The 22,001-nt window shown below is 39.7% G+C and overlaps 1 protein-coding gene across 2 annotated transcripts in view; it reads left to right on the top strand.

The window, feature by feature from the left end:
• The window catches only part of PHEX (phosphate regulating endopeptidase X-linked), a 98,936-nt gene that overhangs the window by 46,808 nt on the left and 30,127 nt on the right, over window positions 1–22,001 (top strand). For both annotated transcript variants that reach the window (XM_014259187.2, XM_005516691.3), the window contains 2 exons: window positions 14,145–14,222; window positions 15,805–15,908. In XM_014259187.2, the coding sequence (XP_014114662.1) occupies window positions 14,145–14,222; window positions 15,805–15,908 (182 nt within the window). The remainder of the gene's footprint in view (window positions 1–14,144; window positions 14,223–15,804; window positions 15,909–22,001) is intronic.

The following is a 22,001-nucleotide window of genomic DNA, read 5'->3' as shown; positions in this document are numbered from 1 at the left end:
AAGTTCAGATTCACAGAAATAGCTACTTGGCTGGAAGGAAAGAGCCTAGAGAGACATTTGGTAGCTTTCCAGACATGGAGTGTGTGCATGTTTATTAAATATTATTTATTGTCAATGATAGATCTTCTATTTGTCCTGGAACACTTGGATGAGCATGTTTTTAATTCAAGAAATAGATTCATTACATTTAGGGTCAGATAATTCACTGGGGAAATCTAAGTTTTATAATACAGCAGAACCTTCAAAATCTGTTGCACTGTTCTAATTAAATCTCATGAGTCTAGCACTTTCTGCTGTTACTTTTTCAATACTTAGGCTTTAATAAAGCAACAAAGACAAGCATGAATTTTATGAGAAAGATTGGTTGGTTAAAAAAAACCCCAGTATTACTGTATTGTAGAGATCTGTAAAAGTTGCACTTCTTTGTCAATAAATCTCATCCACATGCTGGGCTCTGCACCCAGGATGGAGAAACACCAGGCAGCAAGTATTAATTGGAAGAGAGAGAGTGCAGGGCAACAGCTAGGAACTTGGGGGCTTTCTGGTTTGGAGAAAAGAAGGCTGAGGGGCCACCTCTACATCTTCCTGAAGTGGAAAGGGTGGTGCTGATCTCATTTTCCTGGGGTCCAGTGCCAGCATGTGTGGGAGCAGTTCAAAGCTACTTCATCAGGAGAGGTTGGACTGGACATTAAGATGCTTTTCTTCACCAAGTGGGTGGTCAAACGCTGGAACAGGCTCCCTGGAGAGGTGGTCGATGGCCCAAGCCTGTGTTTAAGAGGCATTTGGACAATGCCCTTAACAACGTGATTGGACAAGATGTTCTTCCTTCCAACCAAAACGTTCTAATTCTATTTTATCAATTAAGTAAAGAAAGGAAGCTATTAGTTAGATAAAGGATGGTTTGGTCTTTTATGTTTTCATAAACAGAAGTCAGTAACTGTCACATTGTCCCTTGTAGTTGTGCAGATTGGAGCTTCTGCCCTAACTAAGTTCCATGGCAGAGCTATATCCTACATGGAAATGACTGATTCAGATATTTTGTTCATCCTCTGTATTTTTAATCTCATTACATTCTTGAAATGTTCAAATGCTCTGAAAAGAAATGAACTGCAGAAACCTGATGGTGGTTTTATTTACTGTGCCTCTATGTGATCTATTTAATTTGCCTTTAGTTTTTCTTTAATTCCAGGCATATTTGGGTCATTAAATTTTTTTTTACTCATTTCCTGAAAGAACAAGAGGGTCAATGTGGGATCTGGGGGTCTGGACAATGAGCACAGAGAGCCTTGTGGTGGTTGTATCTTTAGATGACAGCACTGAAATGTAAAGGACATGGCAGGTTTGAAATAGAATTAATTGCAAATCCTCTCTGTTATTCAGATACTCACTGTTTTGTGTGTTTTTTGCTTCCTGTTTTCTGACTGATGCCCACCTTTCTTTTGTGCTTGGCTGAGGCCAAATTTGTATACCTTGCTGTCAGCCTGATGCTTTGCTATCAAAGGAACCATCGACCTCCAAAGGACTTACAAAGGACCTTCTGGTAGAAACTATTCTTGAATTTTGCTTTAGGCAGCTTGTCAGCTCTATCTAATCACTTTCTGTCACTCTTTGTGTCTGTCCTGTTGTTTTATGTTACTCAGAGAAGACACTACTAATTTGATGTTAAAAGGATCAAATCTACTACTCCATGTGACACAGGGAACAATTGTCTTTCAGCCTTGAGAATAATTTCTTTAGCCCTTGTATAGTTTGGAGTTAAGGTTTGACATTCCTTTTGTAACAAAACAATATAATGAGATAACATCTAATAATTTACCTCTCTCCTCCCTCCATTCCTTTCTTTCTGTGGTCAAAAGATGAATTTAAACCAGACATCTGAAAGCCTATTTTACAGAAAAGGTTTCTAACAGGGTTAGTGACTGCCTTCATGTGTAGTTCTCACCTGCCTCTCTGGATGGAGCTCACGCTGCTTCCAAAGGAGCTCTGAGTCCGAGAGAAGCGCTCGGCTCTGCTGTGATGCTGTTTTCTCTCCTGTCCTTACTCCTCTGCTCTACTCAAGCCCTTCTTTATGGTACCATATTTGACTACCATTTCAAATTTGCTTCAAGTATGTCTTCTCAACCCCCCGAAATTTCAATGGAATGCTCTGATAAATAAACAAACAAACAAACCAGCACCCCAAACAGGTTTCTGTTCTTGCCCTTTTAGTCTCTTTTGTAAGGGTCTTTGCATTTTGCCCTCATTTGCAGAACAGAGAAATGATTCAATCGGGTGCAGCTCCAAGGGTGTGCCCGGCAAGAGTCTTCAAATGCATGTTCTGTGAGTTACCTATGGCCATGTCACAACCTCTGAGCAGGACGGCAGGGGAGGGGGGAGAGAAGGGAGACCCTTTTGTTTCCCTTACCGTGAAGGTGCAGAATGCAGCCAGCTGTGATGGCTAAATGGTATTGACAGCTGTGTTTTGGCGTGGTGGGCCACAGGGGAAAGGGGGAACCCACAACTGAAACTCCATTGACTTAACTTGTGTGGTGAGGGCTCACTTCTTTAAAATGGTAATTTATTGCTTCTGCTCTTCAAAGGATAATTCAATGGGAGATCATCACCGACATGTTAAATTATTTCCACTCCTGGGCAGAAAACATTATTTTATTATTTATTATTTTTCTTTCCTAAAATGCCCTTTATTCTTGGGTTTAACTGGAAGCTTGAAAAAAGATGTTTTTCTTAAATTCTGCAATTCTCTTGTAAAATATCTTGTTAGGATAACTTCCTATTTGGAAGTTAGGTTTTTGTTTGTTTTTTTTTTTGCTTTGCAGTACTATTTTTAAAGCATGGGTGATAAGCCAAAAAAGAGCTTGTTTTTCCTCTAGTAAGATTTTTCTGTAACATTATTAACCTCCTTAAGTCATGGAGCACAAACCCCAAGGTCACTGTGCAATCATTTGGCTCCTGAACTCGCCTGCTGCTTTGCTTTATTTCTAAGGAAGTTGTACATGCAACATTTGTTTTCTCCACATCTATGAGTCTGAAGACTGAGTCAAGAGGAGCACAGGAAAATATCAGGACCATACCTAGCTACAGGTGGCTCTCTCAGGCAGTGTTAGGTACCTTTGTTTAGCCTACAGGGCTTGTTCTGCTGCTTCAGAGAACTACAGAGACCCTCCATAGACAACACAGTGTAATTTGGGCCAATAGCCCTTAGGAAATCAGGAGCCATCTGTAGAAGCCCTGATTTTACAAAGTATAGGTACTTCAAAGGAGGTAGGTGTCCGTGGGTTATCCCACTGAAGCCATTCATTTCCCAGCCAGAACTTGCTGGCCCTATCCAGCCCTGCAGTCAATTATTTGAGCTGTAACCCCCTTTCTCAGTTCTCTGTGGCGTCTCTTTCTTCACATTTGGGTGATTTCACTATGACCATATATAGCTCAGAGCAGAGTCCAGTGTCTGCTTCAGACAGTGGCCAAATGGTAGCAGATGTTTAGAGATGAATATAAGGACAGGGTGAGCATAAAGGGACACATTCCCACTGTCCTTTCCTGGCCTCTGACAAACTGCAGCTCACTTGCTTCCTGAGCCAGAAGTGGTGTCTTTGGATTTATTCATATTTTCCTTCTGTGGGTTTGTCTAATGACTTTTTGAACTCACAACAATTTTCATCATCCATAACTTCCCAAAGCAATGAGTCCCACTGCCTCACTGTGCTCTGTGGTTAAAAAGCATGTCTTTTTGCTTGTCTGAAAAATGTCATCTTCTCCTATGTTGTGACAGTGCAGAAACCAGAGAATCATCATTGCCTGTTCTTTTTTTGTACTCACTCTCTCTTCTGTAAAGTCACAGCAATACATACTGTGAGGATGGAGCCTCCTGCTTTTCTTTACATAGCCTGCGCAAGGCATGCAGTAGATACAGTTCTGAAAAATAACATTTCCTTGAGATCTGAAGCAAAAATGCATCAGATGATGCCCAGGCAAAAAGGCCAGGCACCACACTTTCAGGAGATGAAATTAATCTTGCTTAGTGCCAAGCTAGTTTTGCACAAAGATGACAAATCAACCAGTCTTGAAAGTGGTTACTGGGTGCTCTGCAAAAATTAAAAATGCCTTTTGAGTCTTGTGGGGTCTGGGGACCCCACTATGAAAACTAATGGAAAAATATGACAGAGGAAAGAGCCCTGAGACTCAGTGCCTCTGATTTCAATGGCTATTTCTAGAATGAAAGCCAGCACAAAACTGATAGAACAACACTTGGTAAGAAGAGAGGGATGGAGTTTCAAAACTAAAGCTTGCAAGACACCTTTTACACATTCCTTTAAGATGATTTTATATCTTTGCTTCAAGGATGTTAGAGAACTTCACAAAGTGTAAGACTGCTTCAGAGCACTCATAGAAGCTGCAAGACATACTTCAGAAGAGCTAAGAAAAGCAGGAGGAATTTCCAAAGACTCTAATTGCAGTTAGACACTTCACTCCTGTTCAAAAGTCACAGGGGTGACTGCTGACTTCCTAATTTACTGGTTTTACTGGAAAGTTTGATTCAGATATTATTGAAACAACCTTGCCATTTCTAAATTGGAGAATGTACTTTTGTTGAGTGCCAATTAAACCTTAGCCACACTTCTCCTTTGTGGAAGTGAGCATTCTGAAATTAGGGTAATCTCTGCCTAGATGCAAAGAATTTGAGGGCCTGGTTGTATTGTAGTAGTTGCATTGCAAGGAGCAATGAACAGATCTCTTCAGAAGGTTGAAATGTGTTGAAGCTTGGAAAAGGCAGTCACATTTTAACTCTTTCCCAACATGTCTGCAATTCTCTTGTGCATTAAATATATCACTAGGTGTTTATCTTTCTGGTTTAACTAATATTTCACAGAAAGACAGAATGGCTCAGGTTGGAAGGGACCACAATGGGGTCATCTGGTCCAATCTCCCTCCTCAAGGAGGGTCATCCCAGAGCACATGGCACAGGATTGTGCCCAGATGGTTCTTGAACATGTGCAGTGAGAGAGATTCCATGCCCTCTCTGAGCAATCAGTGTTTGGTCACTTCCACTCTATGGAAGTTCTTCCTCATGTTCAGGTGCAACTTCCTGTGCATCAGTTTCTGCCTCTCGTCCTGCTGCTCAGCACCATCGAGTGGAGCCTCCAAAGGGCTCCATCCCCTGACACTCCCTGCTGATACTTATAGGCATGGATGAGGTTTCTTCTCAGTCATCCCTTTTTGAGGCTGAACAGCCCAGTCCTTCATCTACCATGTGCATGGACATATGAAAATATGGGGACAACTCAATAGGAAGCTGGAAGGAAAGTAGGTGCTGCTCAGAAATGATGTAAGGGATTTGAAAAGTTTGCACTACTCACCTAGTTTGGAATTTGGTCAGGATTTTCAGGCTGCCACTCCTGCACCATTCCTGAGACAGCTGTTTGGAAAATGCCAATTCTTAGATTAACATTTTTTTCACCTGGGAGAAGAAGAGAATGGTACTTTCCTTCTAGTGTAGAAGAGTTCCATGTTTTTCTCAGAATAAAAATAGGTCTTTCTATGAGATTAACATCCCCTTTACTTTCTCATTTGTTTTACATCAAATATTTATTTCTTATCACAAACTTTAATTTTTGAACTCTAAGAATAATCTATCACATCCTGAATTTAATTTAACCTTCAGAGGAAGACTGGTCCTTCCTGATCAGTAACCACAGGAGATGTTCTTCTCCATTGGCCAGAGCTGAAACTAATAGCCATGGCATGTTTGCTTATCTCTTATCTCTGGGGTTAGATTGCTGCTGTCAGCTTCTCCCTTGTTATCTGGCTGCTGCTACTGCTCACTCAGTTGTGCAGGGATGTCAGTTCCATTAATAACCTGAGCACCGTGCAAACAGATAGTGGAAAACAGGTGAAGGGAGAGGAAATTGTATTTAACCCTGATCTCACAGCTGTCATTTTTTAGACTCTGCCATGACTACACAAGGCCAGAATGGGTGTGTGACATCAAAACATTTGTGACAAATCTCATGCTTGAAATAGGAGGGAGACAGATGGACAGACACCTGCAGATGCTCAGAAACTAGGGTGAATCTGAAGGTTTTATGGCAGAAACCCAACATGAAAGCATTCTTATGCTAAATGAAAGAGTAATTCTTCCAAAGAGCAAGAGGTCCTCCACCACCCCTGGAAGTCTTGGACAGTTTCAGCTTTAACTTTCACTATCTTAGTTATTTTAACAAATAAACCTGTCTCCTGTAGAGGTGCAGTTACAAAGACAGTGTCATCCCCCAGCTCAGCAGTAGCAGATATGGAGGTGCAGGAGAGCCATTCTCTGTGTGGAGGAGTCTACAAGGGCATGCTCAGGTATCTGCTTGGCATTCCCTTGCTCTTTGCAATAAAAGTGCATTTCCTGCCTGTGATGATCTCCATGTCTCACTGAGAGAGGAGCTGTGGGCTGGGACCCCACTATAGAGCCTCAGTCCTGGCACTGAGCTGTCCACAACCAGGAGTATGAACCAGCCAGCAGCACCTCAACTTGCTTAGGTATTGTACCAGTCTCTGGAGTCTGAAGCAAAGTTGTGAGATTTTAAATGGCTTCAGGTACTGGTATTGCTGGAGCTTACTTGTAAAGGAGGTTTACCACATGGAGCTCATCAGACTCAGGAATTTATTCCTTTAGTGGCCTTTTAGAGGCCAGGATGCTGTGACTAAGAGTAAAGGCTTCCTTGGCTGCCCTCATTTGGGAGGAAGCTGTGAAGTGCCTTGTGCTCAGTTTTCTGCATATGGGATGAGCTTCATCAATGTGAAAATACCTAGATATAATTTGTTTAAAAATAAAAATATGTAAAGGTTTGGAATAGAGAGGAATTTGATCTTGAGCAGGGAATAGAGTATTTTTGGAATGTATTTTTTCTATATTCTGCAGCCTGTGTTTTTGATTATGTACTCATCTGCTTTCCCCCCATATATCACAAGGCATGGGCAACTGATAGTGACACGCTTATTGGTACAGTGTTGGTCAGAGTCTCTGTTCAAGCAAAAGGAATTCCTTCTCAGAGATAAAACATGCAAGTCATGAGTAATACTTGTGTTTAAATTCTCATTCACTAGTTTAGTCTGAGTAGTATTAAAGGAGTCTCTGCTGTGTCTGGTTTCAGTTGCATCAAGCCTGCAGCTGAAGTTCACTTGTGAAATGAGAAATGAAAAGGGATTTTTTCACATGCTATTCTTTATTTCAAAAAAAAGTGCTCAGCAACCTTTGCTTAACCTTGAAAATGTTAAATGAATATAAACTGATACAAGCAGAGGCTAAGGTCAGAAGTTGTCTCTTTCTGGAACAGGTTATTCAGAGTTTTGCATAAAACTGGAAGAGGAACACTGTGGTAAATCATTTCCCATACAGTTATGATGGGGAGAGAGCTTCCTCACCCTCTCCTGATCTCTGAGCCTGCCCCTCTTGCAGTGTCCAGTGCTAGAGATCTCAGCACACAGCAGTTTTTTGTCTCTCTGGGGACTTTTATTTTGCTAGCTCAGTGGGTTTTCTTAAGCCTGCTGCTTGCCCAGAGCTAAAACAAAACATCAGAAAAGATTTTTGGATCCAGGTGGGTGTGTTTTCAGCAAGAGGTGGCATGAACATGGGAGTGTGGATCAACTCATGAGGTGTTCTGGGGGTGAGCAGTGAAATGGGTCCAGGAAGGAGTTTCTATGGAAAACTGAACACAATAATTTCTGCAGCTCACCAATGTGACAAAGACCAGCCAAAGGTGGCTATTTAATTTTGTTGGGGTTTTTTTGCTACTGCAAATCCTCAGGATCCTGGTGCAAAATTTTGTCAATAAAGATATCTAAGGTAATTTCAAAACACAAAGAGAATTTTGAGTTGGAAGTATTTGTTTGATTTTCAGACATAACTGTATTTGGAGTCATGTATTGTTGCCTGAAAATAAAGGCAGGAGAATGGTTTTTACAGTGCTAAGTAAAAGTTCAAACCTAGCTTGGCATGAGTCCTATCAAAGGCAGCTTAGCAGCACACACCATGGGGCATGTGTCTATATCAGCGTGATCCTAATGATAGTCTGTGTCTTCAGACCACAGCACATTTGTTTCTGGCTTGTTTGAAGTGCAGCTGGAGGAGCTCCCAATTTTCCACACACCCAGGTGCAGTCATGCCTTAAGTGATCCACAGGGGTGCAGAGGGGAATCCAGTGCAGAACCCTCCATGCTGGAGTTGTCACTGTTGGTGTGGTGCCATAGCTGAGTCATTTTGCATATCTGGGCATCATCCTTTCTTCTGGCCCATGGACATCATTCCAGCTCCACTGAGAATACAAAGACCCTTAAAACTCACCTGGATGCTTTGGACAGAAATAGTCAGCAGTTAAACACTGCTGTGCCAGGAACTTGTTTGTGCTGGTCTGTAGTATAAGTCCACTTATATCTTCAAAGATGAAAGTATTTTCTGTGTGCCACAAAGGAAGGTATTGCAGATCTGACATTCTGTTCATGAAAGACAGAATATCTGCCTCTCACATGTAATATTCTGTGTATAAGATAATGGAATCATGCTAATTGTCATAGAGAGGTTGCAAATGGAAAATACAATTAAAATAAAATGGACAAATATTTTTTTTTCTTAACAAAATTAAAGCAAATGTAACAAAAATAAAACAAAATGAGTTCCTGGTGGAAGAAGAAAACATGAATAGGTCTATTAATTGTAGTGCTGCACTGAACTGAGAAGTTGTGCTTATGAAAATATCACAGTCAATTAGTATGTTTATATAAGTAAGACAGAAATAAAGATGCTAATTTCACACTTGCTCTGATTTAGTCCAGTTCTATTGCTAAAATAAAATAATAATTTCATGTGGGATTAGTTCAAACTGAAAAATTAATTCCAGTGAAACTTCCGTCACTGTGCTTGAACCAATGACTGAATCATTGTATTCCAGAGAGCCAGAAGAGATTTAGGACAGGAAAGAGTGGTACTGATGTTCATTGTTGCTTTTTCTGACTCTTTTATTCATGGTAGTCCTACTAAACTTTCAGATGCTTTAATCTTTACAGTGAGTAATAATATTGTCTTGCTGAATAGTAAGTATTGAGACTGAACATACAATCCCAATGAACACTTTGCTTAGGAATTGCTGTGCCCCTTTTCTCTTCTCTGTTTCCTAGGATTATAAGGTATGGTATGGTATTTTTAATTGCACTAAGTAGTATTTACTTGTCAGTAAGTTTTCTCTGAGTCAGGCTTAGGTTTCAAAAGATCATTCAGAGGAGGTGGTAGCTAGTGTACCACATAATCCTTCTCCACTTTTCCACATCATGTGTCCCTAGCACTTGTAAAAGTTCTAGAACCTCTCCATGTAGTGACTGAGTGATTCAGCTCAGTGATCTGGCAGAAAATTAGCTGGGGAAAAACTTGGTTAAATTTTTGCTGTGTTATTGATGTGTTAAGTGGTCCCACAGAAAGATATGTTGAGGAGCTGAGGCAGCCTTTGGAGGCTGGGGGTGCACGCAGCATGAGAAGATGGACAGAGCTGAGAGGAGCAGGGAAGAAGAACAAGGGCTAGGACATTTTTTTCATTTTGCAGCACAAAGTTGTTAAATGGACTCAGCCACTTTTGAAACCAGAATGTGTATTTAACTGAAAGCAATTTTATGTATACATGGGTGCCATTATTCACATATGTCACTTGATTATTTTTTTTTCTTTTAGCCTTTGCCTCAAGCTATTACAAAGACAGAATGATAGCTGTATTTTATGTCTTTACTATTTTAGCAATTATTTTAGAGCATTCAAAACAATTATTGTAATGCAGAAGGGATGGCAGTGTGGTGGTATGTGAATTACCATTAAATGAAACACCAGTTCTTGAAAAGTCTATACAGCTTCTATTATTGTGACATGCAACAAAAAGAGGACAGTTAAGCCAAGTTTTAAAAATAAATAATGATAAACTGTCTTCTTGAGTATGGATTAGACAGTTGACTGCAGATCAAGTACTGTTAAAAATTGTCATTTCAGGCCAAGTGTTCATGTTTGACTTGCCACTTCACTTTCCATTGCAGCTGACAATGTGAAAATCCCTGATATTTCATTTTCCCACAAAGGAAATTCTGTGCATCATTAGGGTGAGCTCAATCCATCTCTCACTCAAGTCAGTGGTGACCTCCTACTGACGTCTGTAGGACTGGGCTTTAGCTCTGTGATGGAACTTTCCTGTGTTTTGCCAAAATCCATCACTCTATTTTCCTAGTTTTCCATATGTAAACCCTAGATAGATGCAGTGATATTTATGCAGCAGTTTTACCAGATGGCTCTTGAATCATCTGTTCTCAATGAAAAATTAAAAGACCGGGCACATATATAAAGGCTGAATTAATTTTTGTAATTAAATGGAACATTACTTTGCCATGAATGATTTTATCTTTCACTGTGTATTTCATGCTAATTTTTCAGTGAGCTGTAATTGTATTAATTTTTTACATATTTAGAAGCTTAAAAATGATCTTCACAAAGTTATTGAGTCGAGTTAATATACAGAATCTCTGTCAGACTCATAAAACTTTGTCATGAGATATGTTTTGTTTTGTTTTCTCTTTAAAGTAAGTAAAATATGTCAGTACTTAGTGTTGTATAAAATATCCAAGTCATACTCTGAGAGGCAGAAAGGCTCTCAGAATGCTCATACGCTTGGTTGTCAAGTGAGAATTTGGATAGGCTGGAAACTGGGCTGCTTTGGAGCACTGAAACACTTGTGCATTCCCACGTTGGCAGGTTGTTAAGCAGAGAGTGAAAGCTCATTTATTATTTTGTCTGTGTAGTAAACCGACTTGAAATGCTCTCACTGTGACAGAGACACTGGTGGCAAAATCATGGCTGTGTTGAAGTCAGTGGGGAAACTTCCATGCACAAGGAGTGGTGGAGGTAGTCCCACTCTGGCTCCTGTGCCTCAGAGCCTGCTCTCTGGCTGCTGGGATAGAAAAGAGTCATGACTTACCCTGAAGCACCCTGTGAGAGCCTCTTGCCTGTGCTAGTGGGAGAGGAGCCCTGCAGCGATGAGTTTCCTTAATTTACCCAACAGCCCAACGCAGGCTGAGTGCTTAATGATGCCTGGGGGAAGTACTCCATCGCCTCTTTTCTTCCTGTACACATGGCTGTTTAATATGCAAATTAGAGAAAGGAGTTAAATGAGCCTTTAAACCATAAAAAGTTGTGCATGGTGGATTTATGGTGGATTCATGTGCAACTGCCACATGGCTGGTTCCTGTACATTTGTCACATTTCATTTGACTCCCTGTGCTTGCCTCCTGGAAGGCTGGCCTCTTATATATACTTTTAATCCTATCAAAGGGAAATTAATGACATCATTATCAAAGAGTAAGCAAGCTGTAGAAGAGTTTTCCACTTCCTTGTGCTGTATAAATAAGGAGTCTCCCAACTGCTGTTAAATATTACACAGGTGAACAGAAAAATAGGCACAGAAACAAGACTTCCAACATGCAAATTTAGAAACCTGCTCTCAACATGATACTTTCTATCTTGTCAGTTGTGTAAATAAACTGGGCCGAGTGCTGGGCTAAGATGAAAAGGTTTGCACCTGATGCAAAGCTTCTAGGAGGAATCCCAGTCAGAGGGATTCCCAAGGGCTTCAGAAGGCTTTCTGTGTTCTCTCATGAGTTTTACTTTGGCTATGGGTAGCAGTTTCCCTAACTAGGAGCCAAGCATACTTCACTGTCAGCATGAGCTTTGTCTGTCTTATTTGCTCAGATCTCTAAAGCACGCATATTGTGGTAATGTCTTTTAAGTAACAAATGCAATAATATAATATTTCTCCCTTATCTATCTATCTGTCTATCTATCTATCTATCTATCTATCTATCTATCTATCTATCTATCTATCTATCCGCCTCACAAAATACAGACAGCTTTAGATATTGACAAAGCCTCGAAGTACTAAAAGCAGCATTACATTGTGAGTTTGCTTTCAAAAATCTCGAGACATGCTCTGTTATTTACTAGGGTTTTATATAGCCTTTATAAGAAAAATCTCCATAATGTCTGACTATTTTATTCTCATACTTAGAAATCTCAGTCTCATGACATCAAATGTGAAAGTCACAAAGCAAGTGATGAACTCATGCAGAACATTTGAGATTCACCAGATTTAACTAGCTGACTTAGCAGAAATTAAAACTGATGGGTTTTGCTCTTTCCTTTTCCAAAGCTAGTTTTAACTAGCATTGAAACATGGGAAATGGTAAAGGAAGTTTTCTGATTCCTTGCAAGGTTTGGTCAGTTGGACCTGACAATACCACCAGGAAAAATTTAGACACTCTTGATTACACACAAACTTTCAGATAAATGGTGCTCCCTTCCTGGCTTTTTATTCTCCCTCCCCACCACAACATTTAAAATATCATGAAAGACTGCTGAACCTTCTGGCAAAGTGAGGAAACATTCTGTTGAGAGTTAATTTGTCTCATTTAATATTTTCCATTCAGCATTTTGCTTCCATTGCTTTTTTATTACTAGGGCAATTTGCATGACAATGGGATCTTTCTTGCTTAAGAAATCGTCTGCTCCTGCTGCTAATTTTCTACCTGAAGTTGTTATCTTCTGTTTGTGACATCTTAGTTATCTCAACCACAATTAATTGTGATGTTACAAATGGAGGATTATTACTTTGGGTTGGAAGTGAGATTGAGAAATTGAAGGAGTTTGAAGAAAAGAGGCTTTTCTTCTTGAAAAATAAAAGAGGAGACAGAATGACTTTGGTTAAATGGAGAAAATCCTCCATCACTTCTCCTCTTAAATCTGTGGAACAGCTGGTTTTAGGTCTTGCTGTATAGGAGGCCCAGCTGTATTGAGATACTGTGAAGTGGGAGAAGGAGAAAGGGTATGTGGAGGAAGGGGAATCTTCCCTTGAGCAGTCAGTCTCTGCAGCAAGAAGGAAATAAAAGTCATTGGACCCTAGAGAGGTCCAGGCTCTGCTCACAGAGAGCAGAATGCAGGATTGGTATGATTGTACTTGCTTTGAAGGCAAATTATTTATTGCTTTTCATATCTTGCAAAATTTATTTGAGTTTTGACATCGGGGTTTGATGAACATAGAGGAACATTTTTTGAGGGGTGGAGGGAATTCCAAAGACTTATGGAGAAATTACATTCAGCATCCTGAAAACATAAAAAAATGGAAGTTTTGTGCTATCCATAGCTGTAATTTATCCTATGGACTTGTCATATTTCATGTCTTGCTGTGTCATCTTATCTTTTTGTATACTTCTGCTTTTCTTCTGGAAACCTGTTTCCACAGAGATTCTGGGTATCTGAGTGGCCTTCTGGTGTTTTTGTGAGGACATTACCAAGGCTGTTTATACACTCACACTATGATTTGCAAAGTGGAAATACTCATCTACAGCTGCTTCACACTGAACCATTTATGCAGATTGTGCATAAACACTGGGACCAAGGCATGAGTGAAAGAGAATTAATGAAAAATGCAGTGTCTTATTTTAACACCTCTACTGACATTAGGGAAAGGGCAAAGACCACAAAGTAATGGAGGGAAACTGGAGAACTAACCACAGATCAGTCCAGTGGTTTTCAGAAAGTACAGTGTCCTTCAGAAAAGGATCCATCCTCAGGTGCAGATAGAAGTGGCTCTCAGTGGAAACACCAGTGTGCATTTGCTGGGACTAAGGTTGATTCACATCTGTGCATCAAATCTATTTCAGCAGTTGGATGTGTACCAGCTACTGTGCCATAGCGAAGCAGGCCATTTCCTGTTGTCCTTTGGAAAACATTGTACAAACAGGCATTTGACCATCTGATTAGCACAAAACCCTGTAGGGAAAATCAGCTGTTAAGATTTTGCACTCAGACATGTGGCTGTAAGTACGCAAAAGCTCTGCGGGCAGCGATAGACCCACTGTGATAATCTGACAATGGAATCTGGACCCTCTGTGTTGTGATGCCAAGCTCATTTGTGGCACCAAGTTTACCTTGTAGGCAAGTTGTTTTGAAGTTAAATTAGGATGGCTCCAGGGAAGCATAATAATACAAAGTAGAAGCTGAGCAAGAAAGAGAAAAAGCTGTAGGCTGGGAAGTGGTTTTATCTGTCAAAACTTTTTTTTTTTTCTCTTTTTCTTTTTCAAAGGCAAAAGCAGTTATGGCGAAAGTTGGTTACCCTCAGTTTATAATGAATGACACATATATTAATGAAGACATCAAAACAGTAAGTGTCAGGCTTGCAGCTATATTCATTTATTGCAGCCATTCTTTGCTGTGTTTTGCTGCTGTCTAAAGTCAAAGCTAGTCTAAAGTCAAAGCTAGTCTTTTATTTGGCATGCACCTGGACTCATGGTAATTTTTATTTTATTTTTGAAGCATGCTAGCTCTAAATTGTGTCTAAATAGTCAGTGCTGTTGTATCTAAGTGAGATCATGAGGCCTGCTGGGAGTAAAATCTGCCGGGGTGCAAAGAACCTTCCTGCTATTAAGCATTTTAAAGGTTAAGCACACACTGTAATAATTTTGCACTTGGTTATAAAAATGGAACAAACCAAAAGCATTTCTTCTCATATAATGATTTTCAAAGAGACTAATGCATTTTACCTCATAATATCACAATTTTGGATGCCCTATACGGGTTCTCCATGTCTCTCCAGGCTATGAATTTAATTTACAATTGATGCTTATAATCGTGCCAAGAGGTCCTAACCAGTGTATAGGCCTATTGTGCTGCCTGCTTGACAAAGGTACTGTGAGGCCTATCCTTCCTTCTCCAGTACCTGTCCAGCCTAACTAAGGCAGGAAGGCAAATGATTACTACTAATAATAATAATATATTTTACTATTTTCCAACTGTGGCATGCATTTGATGAACTGTATTACTGAAAGTCACAGGCAAACTAGAAACAGAAGTTCAATCCTGAACCAGTAAAATGAGAGTGATCATCTTTGCGAGAGCACTTGAACAAACACTAAATAGAGGCATCATTTATTGAAACAACCAACTCCACCAGCCTAGTCCTTGTCCATGGAAACTGGAGGGTGAGGTGGTGCAGTGAAAACAGAATAATGAGACATGTGACCAACTCTATCACTCAGCTATGATTTGTTCAGATAAGTAGCAGTGTCTGGCAAAAAGTACTTCATTACTTATGCTTGAAAAACCATACTTTACATCTGAAGAGCAACTTCCTCACAAATTTTAGAATTGTTTTAAACTGATGACAGGGATTTATAACCTATTAACATCCCTTTTCCTTTCCTGTTTATTTTTGTGTGTGTGAATGCTGTTAGATTTGGAAACTTATGGAAGAATGGAGCCCTATGGCTGTAAATATTTAATGTGGCAGAACTCTTGGAAGGCACAGAATATGAAGTATTTGTTATAAAATGTAAAGCAAACTGAAAAAGAGGACTTCATTACATTGTTTGAAGTGGTTTTAAAATGCACTTTCAAAAAGACAAGTAAGCCTACTTCCTCCTGGAAAGAGGCTCTCTTAATAATAGCCATAGAAATGTGCAGTCTTCAATCCATTGTTCAGTGCTTATGATTCCTTCAGCAGCACTCTGCACAGTGAAGAGCTTTCCCACTGTTCCAGACCCTTGTGCAGATCTGTTCAGACACTATTTTTTTAGCTAAGCTCATAAAATATTTATTCTTCCTACCAAGTGTGAAAATTTTACTTGCTTTGATAATCGCTAAAAAATTAGGTGATTATCTCATATAAAATAAAAGTTCTGCTTGTTTTATGTCAGCTTTTGTTTCTTTGGACATGCTTTAAAAATGTCTGTGCTTTCTCGATACAGCTGAAGTTTACAGAAAGTGATTATTTTGGCAATGTATTGCAAAGTCGCAAATACGCAGCACAATCTGATTTCTACTGGCTTAGAAAAGAAGTTCCAAAAACAGAGTGAGTAGACAAAAGGCAAATTTACATAATCTTCTAACAATATTTTAACTTATTTAATTTGTATATGAAATACTGTTATATATTAAGTTTTAATAGAATTATGCTAACAGCAATATGTTATGCCACAAAAAGCCTATGGGCAAACTCCCATCATTCAGAAACTCCTGTGGATTTTTTTTTTTTTTTTTTCGTTAAGTTCTAGGTATCCCTGTTCATATGCAGAGTAGTCACATGCTTGAAGCTTAAACTTAATTTAATGAATAAAGGAGTAATTTAATCACAATTAAAAATGGATTATGTCTCTTGGTCACAGTTCGAGTTTGAAATGGTACAGCAGGGATTTATGAAATAAATTTTGTAGGAATGAAATCATAGTAAGAGATAATTTTATTATTAGTAATACAAATCAACATTGTTAGTTGCCTGCTGTTGATAGCAATGATACAGAATAAAACATAATTTAATCTATGTATGTTATTTTTATTTATTTGTAAACATGAGAGTGCAGATTGTGTCACAAACTGTCATAAAATACATGAGAGAATCATTCCCTTTTTTTACTGGTGGGTAATCAAATTCTTAAAATGCAAATTAAAACCTAAGCAGAACTTAATTAGTCTAATCATACTACTTAAAAATGACTCCTTCTACACACAGGCTTTGAAATCAGTGCCAGTGCGTAGCTCCTGTGGTGGTATCTCCTTAGGACTCCAGAAATCCTACTCAAACTGAACTGTACCTTGTTCTGGGGGTGGGTCTGTGCTGTCCATGAGGCAGGGGGACAAAGGAAGTTTGTTCATGGCTAGGGTATTTTAATTTGGCCCTGTGTGTTCAAGGCATTATTTATAGTTTAGATTTAATTGTGCATTTTACCTTCTCATCACAGCTTTCTCTGACATTGCACTGGCCAGCCATAGGGGATGATTTTAGGAATTTTCCTGGATGTCAGGACTAGACCATGATGGTGTATTCTCTTCAGAATAACAGTTCCAAGAGAGCAGTGAAACAACACTGACCTCTCTATAACAATGGTCACCCTTGGGGCAGCACTGATACAGAACCTGCAGATTCTTGGCATAATGGGAAAGCTCCCCTGTAAGGAAATCAATTGGTAGACAGCCCCTGACTCAAGGACTGTAGTCTGAGAGCTGTCACATGAGTATGCTTAAAAAATGAAAGTGTTATCCAATTGCCCACTGCAAGGTTGAACACCTTCTCATGCCTGTCTTTACCACCTTATTTCCTGGACTACATAATAGCCAGCCCCCATCACCTTTACAGCTCTTTTCTTGTCAGCCCTCAGAATGCAGTCAGGCCTGGTGCCAGTTTGATTTCTGGTCCTTTCCCTTTGTTAGCACAGCTATTTGCTCTGCCTTCTGCAGGGCTGGAGGTAATCTCCACCTGAGCCCCAACAGGGAGGGATAATTAGGGCTCCTGCTGGAACATTATTCTGCCTCTGCAACTGTTCAGTGATAGAAAAGGGCTCTGAAAGTGGTGTCACTCTGCCTGCTGAGGGACACCAAGGCACAAAGAGTCACTGCTATCTCCTGTAATGTTTTTTTTTAAAATTTATTAAAACAAACCAATAACTCCCATTTACCAGTCTGAGGCATGTCAAACCCAGCCTCAAAAATATCAGCCACTTTTTAGCCACTTTACACTTTTAAATTATTATATTCCACTGCTTTCTGATGTTTTTACCTCTCTTTTTTTTCTCTCATTTTTCTGTTTTTGTTTATTAAACTTTTACATTTCATAGAACTCCACAGAATTTTTGATGAAGCTTGGTGCTATGTTATTAGCTAATTACCCTTGGGGTTTTGTTTCTATTTGCTTAATTTCTTCTTTTCCCAAGTTTAGTAGCTTTTAGCATAACATTTATATTTCAAGATAGATATTATAAGATCATCAGAGTTGTGGACTGAAAAAGATAAATAAGATAATGAGTGTTTAAGGAAATAAAATGTAAAGTAATATTATACTCAAAAGGTAAAACACTATTCTTTCAGCAGACTATATATCTCAATAATATTATTTCAATCTGGAATCACTTTCCTCAGCTAAATGTGAAATGAAAATGATTGTTCAGTCAAAGCACCAGGGAAAGACCATCAAGGGATGGACAGAGGAGATGGGAGATACAAGACAAAGCAGTTGGATAAAATAAGGGGAAATGTGGATAACAAAGTGGGAAAGAATTGGTTTGGAAATTCAACGGTTTTTAATCTAAAAAAAAGGAAAAAAACCTAAAGCAGGAGTAATTATCAAAAATCTTTATTCTCTCTTCTGTCCCCTCCATTGCTGGCATTTATCTGCCTGACAGGAGAAGGAGGAGCTCTGATGAGGCATTGCTCAGGGCACAGGTAGTGGGACAGGCGCTAGGAAGCTGTGACAGGGCAAGGCGTGCTGGAGTTGTCTGTTCTGCCAGTCCTGGGCCAGGCTCCCCTGAGGGCACCACAGCTCTGGGAGGTATTGTGCCCAACACCTGAATTGGATGCCAGCTGCCATCCTCACAGCTGGCTGGGGAGATGACTGTCACCTTCACAGCTGGCTCTATCAAACAAGAAAAAAAAGTGCTTAGGTATCAGCAGAGAGAAAAATGAAAAGGATTTGTGCAGGAGCAGTGGAAGATAGTGCACAAACCAGATCAGGTTAGGTAGAGAAGCTCAGTGGAGAGTCTGGAAGGGGCAGTGTGGGAGGATGGGCACCAGATGTGAAGACAATCATATCCCAGGTGAGATACAGCTGGAGCAGAGGAAAGTGAAAGGCAATACAGAGAGAGGGGATGGTGATGTGGAAAGGAAAAATTAAGAAGAGTCAGGGTTTTAATTGCATTTTCCTATCCATCTATGGAGTCATCTGCACTCATACATACAAATATACATGTGTGTGTATACAAACATACATACAAACATATTCACCTTTTTATCAGTGATGGCATCTGTCCTTCTTAACACTGATATCATACTTGCAAATAACAAAGCACCAGAGGACTTCTTGGGCACACCATTATTAGTCATCTTTCTCCTTTGAAGTCAGCATATAATCTAAGATTTTTAGTTCTGGCCAAATCTTTCTCCATTTTTCACTAGACTTTCAGTGCTGGGGATGTAGACATCTGGTATCCTGATAAGAGGATACAAACGAAGTAGGCTATGAGAGGATTCTGGGGTCTCCTCCAGGACCTACCCTGTTTTTCTTGACCACTCACTACTGTGTGTAAGCCCTGGCTCTTGGTTTGCACAAGGGAGGGCAGCTCTGAGAGATTCTGAGTTGAATACCACTAAGAACAGTGAAAAAGCTCCTTCTGCAAATAAGGAAAAGCAGCACTGGGCAGGCTGTTGTCTGTTGGAGAGATGCTGCTGGAAATCACATGGCTGGGACCTGCCCTGGAGGGGAGGGGCTGGAAAGGAGCCTCTTGGAGCCTTTTCCTGGTCTTTGAACCTCATTTTTAGCAGTGATGTGGCACTGAAGGCTGGGCCCAGCCTCACCATCCTAGCTGCTTGCCCATTCCTAAGGGAGACAGATGCCAGCCTGGCCTAGGATAATAGTCTGTTTCTACATGGGTAAATATATAAAAGAGATTAACAATGAGAAGAGGAAATTTGATTTTGAAAGTCACCTTGAAGGTTGCCTCATGTTTAGAAGTTTTTCTTTATAGCCTCATGTTTAGAAGTTTTTCTTTATAGCATATTCTTTGGTAGACATTTTGCAGCTTCCAGAAACTTTGTGCAGCTTTTCACTTCTAACCAGCTTAATTCTTTGTACGTTGACAAGTTCATTTTCTTTGTTTATAAGATTATTTTTTTATTTCTTAGAATGTTGAACAGCAAATCAAATAATTTCTTCCAACTCAAAAAACTGAGGACCAATTTGCAAATTCAGTTTGTGCTTTACAGAGAATTAAATAAACTAATTAGCTTTTTCCTGTGTTGTAAATGTTCCCAGCCAACCCTGTTCGTGAATGGCAATGTAGCACACTATACTCTTAACACAGGAAGAAAATATCACAGAGAAAATTGCAGCCTCAAGAACAGACTAAGAGAGTTTCTGCCCCACTATCTCAGTATATGTTTCACATTTTATTTCTACAAGGGAAATCTCAGCCTTACAGGTGTCAACTCTGCAGAATTAGGTTTTGACTGCTGCAGTAGTAGATAGGTAATGCTACCTCCTAGGGGCATCATTCAAAGCTATCCCTTTCTCACAAACTTATAGCAAATGACAACAGTGTAAACAGTTCTAAAATTTTTATTTATTTACTTTGTAATTGATAGGAGCTTGGAATGTGTAATGCCTTTATTTTTTTCTATCCTTCTGTTAGTAGATAAAGCAGACAGAAACTGTAACCAGACCTAGAGCAAATGTTTAGGGAATCTGACTTCAAACAGGAATAGAAGTCAATGAAAGTAAATTTGCTTCACTTTAAAATTTAACAGCAACAGCTATTTATTACACACTTCACATTGTAATTTGGTGTGTTATTAGTTAAGGACTGTCCCTGAAGGTTCAGTCATTTCAAGGAGCTCACTGATAGAGCATATCAGATGAGAAGTAAAGTTGTTCTGCTAGTTTGGATGGAAGCAGTCCTGGTAATTTCTACTCTTTTGTGGAAAATACTTCCTTAATCTTTTTGAGAGGGCTCAAAATGGTACAACAAAATGCTGGAATGGAAATATGCTTGCCAAATGTCAAATATGAAATACTCTGCTTGTTACTAGATAACTCTCATTCTTCCTGACTCCTCAGTATGGCTGCTAAGTGTCCTCTTCCTAACTGATTAAAAGCATACTGAATTTCATACAGGGTCATTCTTGAGGCCTCATTATAAAAGAACAATTTGGAAATAACTGAGTTTAGTTTTACAGTGAGAAAATCAAGGCTGCTCTGTCTTTGGCTCATGCTAAGCTCAGCAAACAGGACAGGTTCTGCTACTGTGGTGGTAGATGATGAGAAAAACAGCAGTCTCAGGACAGGGATGCTGTAATAGGTCTTAGCCTGCAAGCTACAAGTCTGTGAGTTGATAGGTATGAAAGTATAGCCAGAGGATGGTGTGATATCCTCCCTCAGTGAATGTGGAGGACCAAATTACACCAGCATTCACTGCTGCTCTTGGGCAGGCTGAGGTGTTCCTGTGGGAACAAGTACCTGCATCACCAGCTCCTCACCCAGTAGAGACAAGTGCAAACTCATGCTGATCGAAAGCTGTCCCTAGTCAGTGAAGAGCTCTTTGCTGCTGCTTGTGGTGGTTCCTCTCTGCAGCTAGCTGTGGTAAACCCCCCCAGAGGATGGAGAGAAGAACCACAGCACATTAATCTGTTTTGAAGTATCTGTTGCACATCTCAGGCCCTTGATCCTCTGACTGGGAAAAAAGGCTAAGAGGAATTTGCAAAAAGGGAGAATTTTCTGTCACTGAAGCCCTTTTCATGCTTAAAAATTGCTGTTTGAGAACAGAAAGACTATTGTAAGCAAAACAAGCCAGGAGGGTGAGGTGCAAGTCATAACACGTGTGTCTTTGCTCAAACTTACAGTAAAATATAAATTGATGTGTTGACTGTTTCAGATGTGTCCTTTTCAGATGGGTTTTCTCCTTGTTGAAAAAGGGGCAGTCCTCCAGATTTACAGCTAAGCCTGGAGCACAGGTCCCAAGGCATAAATGTCAGGTTTGCATCCTTCAAAACAGTTCAGCTGATTGCTGCTGTAAACAAACATAAAATTGAAATGTAGTTAATTAAGCTCCTAATTTTTTTCATTATCCTCTCACCATATACATTCTTTCTTCAATTTTCCATTATCTCACTACATTACCTCTTACATTTAATCTCCTTATTATGAAGAAAGCAGAAAACAGACCAGAAACCAACCTCCCCCTGCTCCTCCCCTTCACAGTCTCCTAATAAACAAAACAGGGAGAGTTATCTCTGACAATTAGAGCCTGTAATGTGATGAATGGTTAAAATATGTACATGACATCATTCTTTTTGCCTTCATTGATTAGTTTTTCTAGCTGATGCATTGCAAAATAAGCTGCTCAGCTTGGAGAATAAAACAACCAGTTAAATTTATTGATAAAAGACAAAATGCTGCTATTTT

This window comes from Pseudopodoces humilis, chromosome 2 (genome assembly GCF_049639895.1).
Source record: "Pseudopodoces humilis isolate 2021_Gansu_Grassland_sample_001 chromosome 2, ASM4963989v1, whole genome shotgun sequence".
Classification (NCBI taxonomy): domain Eukaryota; kingdom Metazoa; phylum Chordata; class Aves; order Passeriformes; family Paridae; genus Pseudopodoces; species Pseudopodoces humilis.
This window is presented reverse-complemented; position numbering and strand designations above follow the sequence as displayed.